We start from the raw sequence: 12,756 nt of genomic DNA on the forward strand, positions 1-12,756 counted from the left end.
TTAATTATTAAACTTAAACTAATAATACTAATTTTTAATTTAAACTTAGTAATTTTAATGTTATCATTCGAGTTTGATTATCAATGGAGATATTAATGGAGATATACTGTAAAAAAATTTATAATTTTTCAATATAAGATATTATAGCATTAAATGTGTATTTATTTATGCATTTATATAATAAAAATAATGTATTTAATAATTTTATTATCCAAATATAATATTGTTAAAAATCACAAATTTGTATCACTTATCGGTAATATCATTGTTCTTTAATCCACAGATCCCCGGGACCTCATTGATGTATAGTACTTTTTAGCAAGTGACAGTGTGTCTTCCAAGCAACACAATGCAATACAATGATCATGTCATCTTTGTTTAATATTGACAAACAACAAGGACGTAATGATTTACTGTGTTACACTGTCATCCACTAGATTATAAATCTTTTTATCAAAAATATCAAACAGTTCAATTTTTTATATTAAATTTGCAAATTATTCTTATTAAAATATCTGTATTTCTTCCAGCAAACATCAAATTATATGTATCTGTTATAATTGTAATTTTCACACTCAAGCAATATAACTGTAATATAACTGTAATATAATAAATATAACTATAATATAACATACATTATTACATATACAGTTATATATTATTATAGTTATATTGTTCAGTAGAAATTTACTTAATATATTAATTTACTTAATTAATATATCCAAGTAATAAACTGACATTATTTGTCATTATTTTGTTATTATTTTTCATCAAAATGGTATCTATAATATCGTTAAAATAATATGATAAAAAATAACAGCTATGTCATCTGGGAACTAACAGATACATTACATGTAACTTGGTTTGCTGAATTATTCATTTGTTTTTATACGAATGAAGTATTCATTCAAGGTAGAGTGTTATACGAGGTATGTTATGTCATTTATTTTTATACGAGGTATGTCGTTTTAGTTCCTTAGAGGTTATGTCGTTTTAGTTCCTTATAATTAATTAATATAATTAACATTTATTTAATTAACATAAGTTAAATGAGCCCTATGCTTCTTCATAAAAATATACTTAGTATTCATTCTTTTTTGTACAAGTTATATCATTTTTGATTTCTTCAAATTAATTAGTGTCTTTTACTCAACAAATAAATCTTATACAGATCTAATAACTGTGTTTGCAGATTTTTATGTCAGTTCTGGAGAATTAAAACTGTGACAAAATCAATCATTTTCGACACTGTCGAAGATTGCTCCCGTTTTTTTAGCGTTAAAGAAAGTCAGTAGCGCATGTTGCCATACTTGCCATTAGAAATTGATTTCCAGTTGCTAGGATACATGGCCGGCTTGAACGCGGCCGCGTCGCGCCAGTGAGCATGTCTGCTTACCAGGCGGTCAGTTGGCTACAAGTTGCGCGGCGCAAAGTGCAAACCATGGGCCTGCCAGACATAGAGACCATACCCGGTAAAATAATTTTTAAAAAAACCAAGAAAGATCACGCACATGCACACGAAAGAGAGAAAAAAAAGAAAAGAATGCGCACAAATTCAAACGCACTTACAAACTTATAGAGTATTCTGGATCATCGTAACGCCGGCCGTGTAATCGATCCCTTGAACAATAGCCACAATTTCCCCGGCATTATTAAAACTCCTAACGTGTACCCTCTTGTTTCGCGTGCCGTGTCGGCGTGAAGAAACGAAAATCGATACGTCTCACTGTTATCGAGCGATTGCGAGTGTGTAGTCGCGAGATTCACAATTAATCATTCGATGACAAATGATATATTATAATTGAGTTTGTTAGAATTAATACATTACCGGCGCGGGGTCATGAAAGTACGCAATTTAAGTTGCCAAGTTTTATAAGCACTGTACGGCTTATAGAACAAGATGTCTGCAATCGAGTTTTCCTTGTGAATTACAGTCAACGGCATACGATTCATTCGTTAAATAAGCTTGCAAAACTGTTTTATTTAATCGGCTCTTTAATCAGCGTGGCGTTGAATATTCTCAATAACGAACAGTAATTGGTTGCTTAGGAGCGTGCCACTACCAGCACAATCCGGTCGTTAATCGGCTAATGCCACCGTTGTGGTTCATGCAAGTCATATACGCGCATTCATATCATTAAGTTACTGTTATCGCGCTGTACTATATTGCAATAGATAAACGAGTTGAGACAAAAAATTTCTACTCGCCTAAATATCACTTAACTCGTTTGATAAAAGAGGATGTTAAAAATAACCCACATTTTTTGTCCACAAAGGTGTAAGCGTTTTTAATAAGTTTTGACCTCCTGAATACGATAATGTTAATAAAAAGTTCGGGATCGACAGGGAACATCTTGAAAATTGAGCTTGAACATAATATATTTTAAAAATTCCAATATTCTTGTTAATTTTTCAAGGTGTTTCCTAAATGTCACGAATTTTTTAATTTTATAATATTCAGGTCAAACTTTACAAAAATTCTTATTTCTTTTATTTATATTCTTTTGAGCAAAAGTCCTTTTTTTAATATTTTCTAAAAAGAGCAAATTTTTTGCTCAAAAAGATGTAAGTAAAAGAAATAGTGCTTTTTTTGTAGATTTTGATTTCCTAAATATAATAAAATTATTAAAAAATTCGTGGTATGTGGGGAAAACATCTTGAAAAGTGTAAACAAGAATAATGAAATTTTTTTAAAGGAGATTGTAAGAGCATAAAAATATGTATATATTAATATTTACGCTTTAAACAAACTACATACATGTAAAAATTGTGTTCATAACATTCTATTTTTATTGAACAACACATTTTTATACATTATTTATTTTATTTGATATTAATTTTATTACTGTAAACAAAAAATTTTTAAATAATAACAAAAATTTAAATTTTTTATATAAATATTTTAAGTAAAAATGACTTATGCAACGTTTCATTGAGATTCATCAATTAATTTATAACAAAGAAATATTTTGTTTATTTGCTACAATTTATGTCTGCATCTCAATATATAACTTTACATAAATATTTTTTAATTCATAAAATACTTATATAAAAAGAATGAGATTTTTATCATTATTTTATAACACATTTTCTATTACATTCTTTAATATATTTCTATTACAATACAAAAAAATTATTTTTTATTGAAATAACTTTTAATCCAGATGATCAACTATCTCTAATTTTTTTGTATTATTTTTAAGTGCAATTTAGAATAATGTAATTTTTTAAAGTAATTCTTAACATATTGGATTTGCCTTACAATCTTTTTAAATATATCGAGTGGATTGCCACTCGATGTCATTGACTCGCAATCTGTAGATCCGGGTTTAAGTCCACCTGCGCCCACATACGCGATTTTGTAAATCTCATAAAAAAATACATCATGTTCATGCTTAATTTTCAAGTTCTATCCCGAACTTTATCGTATTCAAGAGGTCAAAATCTATTGATCTGAAAAACGCTATTCCATTTACTTACACTTTTGTGATAATGACAAAAATTGGCCTTTAATATCCTTCTTTGTAATATTAACGTTTATAATAACGATGCAAAAATTAATTCCTTCAGACCTAATTTTATTAGAACTATGTTAAAAAAAACCTTTTTTAATTTGCTGTATTCACATATACGATCTTAAGAAATCGTTTATTATTTTTTAATTCAATTCATGTACACTTTAATAAGTAATCCACAAATTAATTATTTTTTAAATGCGATTTAATATGAATTAGTTATTAATGAATATTTTTCCAATATATACATTATTATATACATCAAATGACATCATAGAATTAAATAATTGTAATAGATAATGTCTTCAAATTTTACGCACAATACAATACGCAGGGTCTGAAGAGATTAAATTCAATGTATAATAAACAGAATTAAATCGCGATATGGAGAAAAAAAAATTACTATTTCTTTCTCAAAATATTCTTTAACAACATAATAATGAATATTAATTCTTAATCATTTCTTAATGTGTTTTCATTGCTATAACTTTCAATGCTTTTTGCTTATAACTTTTTTAGTTAATAAAAATATATTTGTTTAGTATTGTTATGTTCTTTAATATCTGATGTATTGCAGATTGGAAAAAATTTTTTACGAAATATATTTTTATGAAAATTATAAATAACTAAATTATTAAGGTGATTTTGCCACATTTGCAGTATGTTGTTTTCGTTAAAATGTTTAAATTTATAACTGTTAAATCTATAATGCCAAATTTTACTTAAATGACTGTGAGTCGCCACCACCCAATCATATCGTTATTTTATACTAAAACAATGGTTCTATTTGATACTATACAATATCAAATTGACACAATATGGTGTTAAATTTAATTATTGTTTTAATAAAAACTAACGATATATTTAGTAGAAGCAGCAGAGCGACATTAGATTAAATTTGACACTATAGATTTAACAGTGAAGTTAAAAAGAGACGTTGAGAATAGTACGGTAAATGGTGTACATTTGCAATAATAAAAAAATTTTTAATAATTTTTTTATCATTAAATCTTTTTTTAATTATTATTGTATGTCGTCTAATTTATTGAATCATTAAAAAGTTTTTTGTTATTAGAACCGAACATCGTTTATCGCTCTGACGTTCCTTTTAAAATAATTTTCATTGATATGTTGTATAATCAGAAGTCTTTATTATATTTTCTATTATCTAATCTTTAATAATATTTTTATAAATTATTTTTTATAAACATAATGTTCACAGCTATTTTCGTTCTCTTATAAAAAGAATTTTATCTCATATAAATTTATCTTTAAAAAGAATTTTATTTTTTAAATTTATCTTTAAAAAAATTTTATCTTTAAAATTATATGCATTTTTTAATATAATATATTTCTTCAATGTACACATATGTGAGCTCCACGATGATTTCGATATAATCTAATCTGCTTGCATTTTGAATGTTTTGCATATGAATGAATTGCTATTCGCGATAGAATCGCTATCGACTATTAGATTATGTACATACATTGCTTTGCCGAGCAATTTAGTGGCTATTAACCGACTTCTGGGTCAATAGCCTTAGAAAATATATGAACTTCTCGAGAATTATCAATCTTTCTATAAAGTGGAATACATTTACTTTTAGCTTTCCAGAATGTTATAATTCTTCACATTGCAAAATTATAACATTTGTAACAGAAATAATAACTTAAAAAACATTTACAAATTTAGTATAAGTTTTACAAACAAGTTTTTGGTACTCCAAAGGGGTTCATCTTTATCTCCTATCATTGCTGACATAGTAATGCAGGATTTGGAAGAGATTACCATCTCGAATTTATAAGTACATCCATTATTTTATTACAGATATGTCGATGACATCATTTTCGCACTTCCATCTGAATACATTGATGATATCCTTACTATTTTTAATTCTTTACATATAAGGTTACAATTTAATACATTTACCATAGAGGTTGGCAATGACAATAGATTGAATTTTCTTGATGTCACTTTGATTATTGATAATAAAAGAATTATTTTCGATACATATCACAAAACTACATTTTCGGGAAGGTTTCTGAATTTCCATTCCAATCACCCTCTTTGTCAAAGAAGAGTAAAAGAGGCATAATTATTAATTTCGTTGATAAAATATTTCTGTTATCACATCCTCGGTTTCAACATAATAATCTTGTTGAAGCTATTTATACTTTTCTTAATAATGGCTATCCTCTCCCTTTTATTTTTTCCACAATTGAAAATCGATTAAAATTTCACATAAAATTAAAATTACACAATAAACATACTACACATAATCCATAAATCAAAGAAAAATTTTTTACAGTTCCTTACGTTAAATTTATCTCCGAATGTTTCTCACCTATATCCAACTTTCAAGTTTCACTGTAAATTAGCATTTTCCATCACCAACATCTTGAAAAGTTTTATTAAGAAAGGAAAGGACAAGTTAGAATTGTTTTCTAATCAAAATGTGGTCTATAAGATTTCATGTAATGATTGCGAGGCTAGCTATATTAGTCAAATCAAGAAAAAATTAAATACGAGAGAAAATTAAGTATGTAAACATATTTCGGATATCAATAAAAAAACGGGTTCTCCATCGATTATTTTTGATCAGATTTTTGATCACTATATAAATCTCAATCATAATTTTAGAATGAAGTGAAGATATTGGATAGCAAATCTTCATGTACAATAATAAGAGATTGATATCCGAAATGATAAAAAAGACAAAAACAAGGCTTAAATAGACAAAACGACATAGAATTTTTGCCTGAATCCTATCTACTTATTATTCAATCTTTTTTTCCTTCTTAATTCCTTCTTGTCTTTATTATTCGTTCCATAGTTTCATTCACATTTCTATCCTTTCTTATTTCTTCCTCCTACCAACTTTACCTTCTTTCCTTCGAATGTCATTTTTATGATTTCATTTTGTCTTGAACATTGGAGGAGACAAGATATTTTTATTTCTTTTCGCATTGTTTCTAAGTTTAACGCACTGTGTGTATCCGAAATTTTCCTTTTATTTCAACTTTTGACTTAAGGTATATTACATTAAAGATATGCATATTTTAGCTGTTATTATATCTAAAATATTATATCTAAAATAAAAAATTTTTTAGTTAATATAGAGATAAAAAAAAATTTTTTTGCAATTAACCTTCACTAATTTTGCTAAGTATTATCTCACATATTACATTGTCTGTATGCTAGTTTTTAATGGTTCATCTCATTTTCTAACGTTAAAAATTTGTTATATTATAATTTATATCCAGTTATATTATTTCAATCTTGCGCTGTATTTTCATATTACATGTGTTTTCTACAGGATCATACTCATCTTTGCGTTCTCCGTTTACTTATAATCGAAAGATTCTCATTCCTTTTATCAAATTGACACCAGAAGCATATAATAATTGACTGCAAATAATTATCATTCGCGTCCTTTCTGTTATAATTGCATGTTACGATAATTATTTTTATATTATCAGTGTTTACCTTAGAGAGCGAAATATTTATTGTATTATGTTTTGTTTATTTTCTAACCGTTATTTATTATGTATGTTTTTATTATTGAGAATGATCCGATCGAAACGTCTATTGCTAGCATTCTTTATTAAAATTTCAACTTAAAACATTTTCGTTTCCTTTTTGTTTTTTTGTACTTTCTATTTATCTTGTTTTGTTTTTATATAATTTTTGGCTCTTTTTTCTTTGTTTTTATACAAATTTAGTTTTAAGTATGATATGAATACTAATAGCACAAATTGACGCAATATTGACTATATATTGCGCCAATATAATTGTATTGGATTCCAATATTTATCCGATCTTGTAAAATAATTTTATATTTTATATTAACAATGCATTTGAATTAAATTTTGCTAATACTGATTTTATATTTGGTAATATGAGTTCAATATATTTCCAATGCATGCCAATATAACCAATGTTTGACAATGTAATTATAATTCAAACTCGCGTTGCTATAACATAATAAATAATGGAGATATTCTTGAAACGCAGAAATAAAAATATAGATACAATATTCAATAATGTAGTTGTGTATTATAACATTTCAACTCTTTTTTGAATCATTATCAGATGTAAATAGTCCAATATAAAAATGATATTTAATCATTCTTAACCGATAAGGTAGCTTCATGAGAAGATGTTATGATAATGGAAATTCTTAATGAATAATACAGTGAACGTACCCAGGTCAAAAGTTTGGAAACATTTGCGATTGTTTTGCATTACACAATAAAAAATACAATATCGTTGCAAATTATCGTACCAAAATTCAAACATAGATTTAAGGCCCTGTTTTTGTACTTTAAAATGCATGGTTGAAAACTTCTCTACGACTTTTTTTCACTGTGATATTTAACTTTTCATGAAATGCAAAAAGATTGCAAGTGTTTCCAAACTTTTGGTCGGGAATGTAGATTCTACTACAAAATAAACAGTAAAACGAGATTAAAAATTGTCATAATTTAAGTTAAAAGACAACAAAAACTGTTTTTCGAATCGACAAATGTCAACATGTAAATTAATAAATATAGATATGAAAAACAAAAACGTTAAAAATCTATTGAAAAAACGTCAGTAACGATTACAAGTGAACATTTTTAATACGTAAGTCCATGTAAACAAACAAATTAGAAATAACAATCAATTTAACATTTATGAAAATTAAACATTTATGAAATCAGTATAAAAATTATTATAAAACGCTTTTTTACTGTAAAAAATCTATTTTAAAACGTTTACCTACAAGCCACTTGCAGCGGCTATGTCACACGGCACATAAACAGCTAGTGAAGGGGTGATTAGATAACCGCCGATTGGTTTCTCTCAAAGAATATTATATTTAGAGCTGTAACTGTAAATATAGAATATAAAGTCCGTTAGTTGCTAACTAACGTTACTTTAATTTTAAACGAGGCTTAAAACTCTCTTTGTTCCTGTCTTTTTTTAAAACGAGATTTTAAAATGAGATAGAGAGAGTTTTAAGTCTCGCTTAAAGTAACGTTGGTATAACCAGGCCTAGGAGTGCTATTTCATTTTGCGTTTTTGTCGTACGACAAATGTGTACATTATACAAAACAGCTGCGAGTCCGATATTCCCGACGACCGCTCACCAATCAACAAGCGAATCATTTGCGCTTTTCTTATAATATAGATAATATAGATACAACTCTATTATAGAGTATTTCAAGTAAAAGCTATTACGGACAAAGCGTAAATGAACCAAAATCGGAAATAAGTTTGTGCAATAATCTGCTACACAACCAGACATTGTAACTTGACAAATTCATCTCTTCATTTCATTAAAATATATATAATTATATATTTAATTATATATAATTTATATATAATTTATATTTAATTATATATAATTAATTATATATATTTAATTATATATAATTATAATTCCACTCATTTATTCTTTTCATTTGTATTTTATCTTAAAAAAACAACGTTTTAAAACGTTTGTACAATATGATTATCTAACCGGTTCCTAAAAAATGTTTTTAAAGTAACCTTGAACAGTTTTAAAACGAAAATAACCATTCCTAAATGTTTTATAAACGTTGTTGTTTTACTTAGGAAGAAACATAGATATAAAAAAACAAATATAAGGCATGTTTACAACAATTTAAAAGAGATTTAATCAATGCATTGTCATTGAATTGTACTCTTAAGGATATGATAATATTTAAAAAACTAGAATATTTAAAGAATTAACATTAAAGAAGAATATCTGCACAAAATATGAAGGTTAACAATATTTTTCGTAATAAATTATTTATAGATATTAAATTGCTATTAGCATTATCAGCAAAATTGACGACCAATTTAATTTATAAAATTGTTATTTTAATTTATAAGTGCATTGCATATCCGATATAGTATAAATCGGTGCAATTTAAAGAATTAAAAAAATGTAAAATATTAGAGATGGAAAGATAATTTAATTTTTATTGTTACTTTTTATATTAACGATTTGGTTATGATGTTATAATTTTTATGACAATAATAACTATATAACTTAAAGTTACAGTTAGATAAAAGTTATTTTTAAAAACTAATACTCGTGGTTTATTGAAAAGAGTAACTCATTATTTATAACGAATTAAAATAATTGATTACAGTTACTTTAACAAGTAGACGCACGGTAGAAATAATGAATACTTTTTTTCAATAATACTTAATGGCAAGTTACTTTTCCAAAATGACTTTCCCAATCTTAATTTTAGTTAGTATCATCGTCATTCAAAAAATTGCAATGTCAATGCCAAATCGTTATTATAGGAAGTTATGGTATAAATATAACAATTTTTATTCTTGTAAAATATACATATATAGAAATATTATTAGGCGCTAAAAATCTAGTGATTGTTTATAGATTTTTCCTTAATTATTTGATTATTATTCATATAATAAGTCTAGATTATTATTCATACAAGTCTAAATGATCTTATTATTATCTATGAATTATAGTCTAAAACTTGGAAAATTGGGAGCTAATAATTTGCAAAGTTGAAAATATAAAAATTTAGAAATTTTTAGAAAGCTTTAAGGAAATTGTTAAAGATTAAAAAAAATATTTTTTAGTCTAAAAATTCAAGTATTATAACTACCTTTCACTATAATTTCACGACTTACTTAAAAAAGTCTTCAATAGAATGATTCTTGATAAGATAGTTCATATTCACTATCCAAATGAAGGACAGATGCAATAATGAATTATGCAAAAGGCCGCTATTTGAACTTTTGATAAGCAAAACATAAGCGTAGATCTCAAAGGATTTATCACCAGTTTTGCGTTATTGACCTTTGCAAAGGGAGGCTGAAATACCACCGTTAATCTCGTGCTAGAACAGCATTTAGTGCCTTAACGTCTTTCCGGTCTTATTTATTTTCTGTTGGCTTTTATGCCAACTTAATTTATGCCAAGGCTAAAGCCTTGATTTAAAAATAACTGAAGATTACGTTTTTTATATGCATATACATAATTATATTACACGTGATCTGAAATCTAGAAAGATATAACTTTTGTTTAAGTCGAAGATTAGATTGCTGATTTAAAACTATAGTTGTTTCACATGCAAATATATGCAATATAAATGTATTTATGATACATTTATAACTTTGCAAAATTAATATGCAATGATTACGATCGTGCGTGTTGTAAATACGTCAGGATAAATTTTCAAAGACAATAATAACGATAATGATGATATTATAATAATAATAGAGGAAAGCTCCTATTATGAAATACCGAGTTCATTTTGAATAAATGCTAGAAGTTTATGGACAAAATTTAAAATAATAGATCATTTTGAAAGGAAGCTTTAAGATAATGTTATACAAAATTTAATTCAAATTCTATTTGTTCTGAAAATTAAAGAAATGTAAAAAGTGAATAAATTGCAAAGTCAAAAATTGTGCTCCTAATGTAAGATGCTCCAAGAAATCGATAGTAAAACGCAAATTATATCATTGCAATTTTATTTTAAAAAATTTTATTTCATGTTTCTAAAATGCAAACAAACACACAGTCAGCATACGTGAAAAATGAGCATGCGATAGATTATAACCAGAACTCATCTTTAGATAATTGGAATTAAGCAAAAATAGGCACTTGACTTCCATTCCAATTGTCCTTTTTATTATTGTACAATAATATTTACTCTTTAGCAACGATTTCCATTATAACATAAAAGCATGAGCTACTTCATATTAGAAATACCTTCTATCTCATATTACGATTTCCATGCCTTATGGTATTACGATCATCAAATCTAACCTCTGTAATTAAACAATTCAACATATCCCGTATTTTTCTATTAGTACGACTTTACTCTATCTACTCTATACTCACTACATGAAGAATTTTGCTAAATATTTATTTTTATTAAATAATAAACAAGGTTTAAAGTCTTATCTAAATGAAATTTGAAGACATCCAAATTCTAAAATCTTTTTTTACAATGACTACAAGCATCTAATAATGAATTTTCTATTAAATAGTTTTCAATTTAAGAGCAATAAATTCATGGTAGAACCAATAGATAGCGTTTATTATATTATATATAGTTTAGCAGAAACGCCGGTACCTTATATTAGGCGCCTATCTCATAGAAGGCTTTCCTCTAATAATAAAGATATGATTTTAAGCAGAGATTTATATTAAAAACTTTAACCATAAATTTTTTAGTATGAAGTTCTAAAAAGGAAACTTATTATTTTAAAGCAAAAATTGGAATATAAGATTGATCGAGTATCAATTCACGTGATTTAAAGCAGAAACTTGATGTTGCTTTCAATATTTAACGATGTATCGACTTTTGCACATTGTAGAGACTGGGGCAGTGTTCACGATCGGCCGTAGCAGATTTGCGGACAACATTGCGTCGCATTTCTTCATACGTAAGGATCCAGTTGTTATCATTGAATGTGGAGATGAACACTCCGCCGTTGTTTGCCGTAAGTATTAAAACTATTTCTTTACAGAGAAATTTATAATACATTAGCTCCTAAAAAGTCAATGGTCCAAGTTTAATCTGCATAATCCATTCAAACATAATCCAGCAATTTCAGTGAATCATCAATATTCAAAATAAGTGAAACTATAATTTACATTAATTAAATTCAGATTAGATCCAATTACTATATGGACACCTAGATTGGATCCAAACTCAGAATAATTCAGATACCATACTTGCACCAAATAATATTCAAATTTAATTTGAAATGAATCTAACTTAAATTATTGGAAAGAAATAACTCTATAAGAATAAAATTGACAATATAAATTGATTATACCTTCTATTGACTATCGTTAATCAATATTGCGAAATGTAGCGTTGACAATAAACTATGTATTCATAATAAGCAATGTTTGCAGACAAAATAGATACTTATTAATAAACAAAGATAATAATGCCTTTGTTATAATTATCCTTTTTCTTTTTTTCCTGAATTTAGTTACAAACTATTATCTATTTGTGTATTTATATTATATTGCTCAGTTTTTATTAATAACACACTTTTAAAATCGCGAATTTTAATTACTGTATTATAAAATTCGTAGACTTTTTAATGCAAGACTGTATAATTCTATTTGATTTACACTTCTGTAGCATGCCATGTGTGTATATGCAAGGAGTGTATATATATATATATATATATATATATATATATATATATATATATATATATATATACTATAGTATATATACT

General features: G+C 26.2%; 1 protein-coding gene across 1 annotated transcript in view; it reads left to right on the forward strand.

Annotated features, from left to right (window-relative positions):
- The first annotated feature begins 11,849 nt into the window (after positions 1-11,849).
- Positions 11,850-12,756, forward strand: part of LOC105621017 (X-linked retinitis pigmentosa GTPase regulator) — a 7,271-nt gene continuing 6,364 nt past the window's right edge. Inside the window, exon 1 of the mRNA XM_012202493.1 lies at positions 11,850-12,000. Coding sequence (XP_012057883.1) covers positions 11,850-12,000 — 151 coding nt within the window. The remainder of the gene's footprint in view (positions 12,001-12,756) is intronic.

The sequence above is a fragment of the Atta cephalotes genome, assembly GCF_000143395.1.
Source record: "Atta cephalotes unplaced genomic scaffold scaffold00031, whole genome shotgun sequence".
NCBI classification, from domain to species: domain Eukaryota; kingdom Metazoa; phylum Arthropoda; class Insecta; order Hymenoptera; family Formicidae; genus Atta; species Atta cephalotes.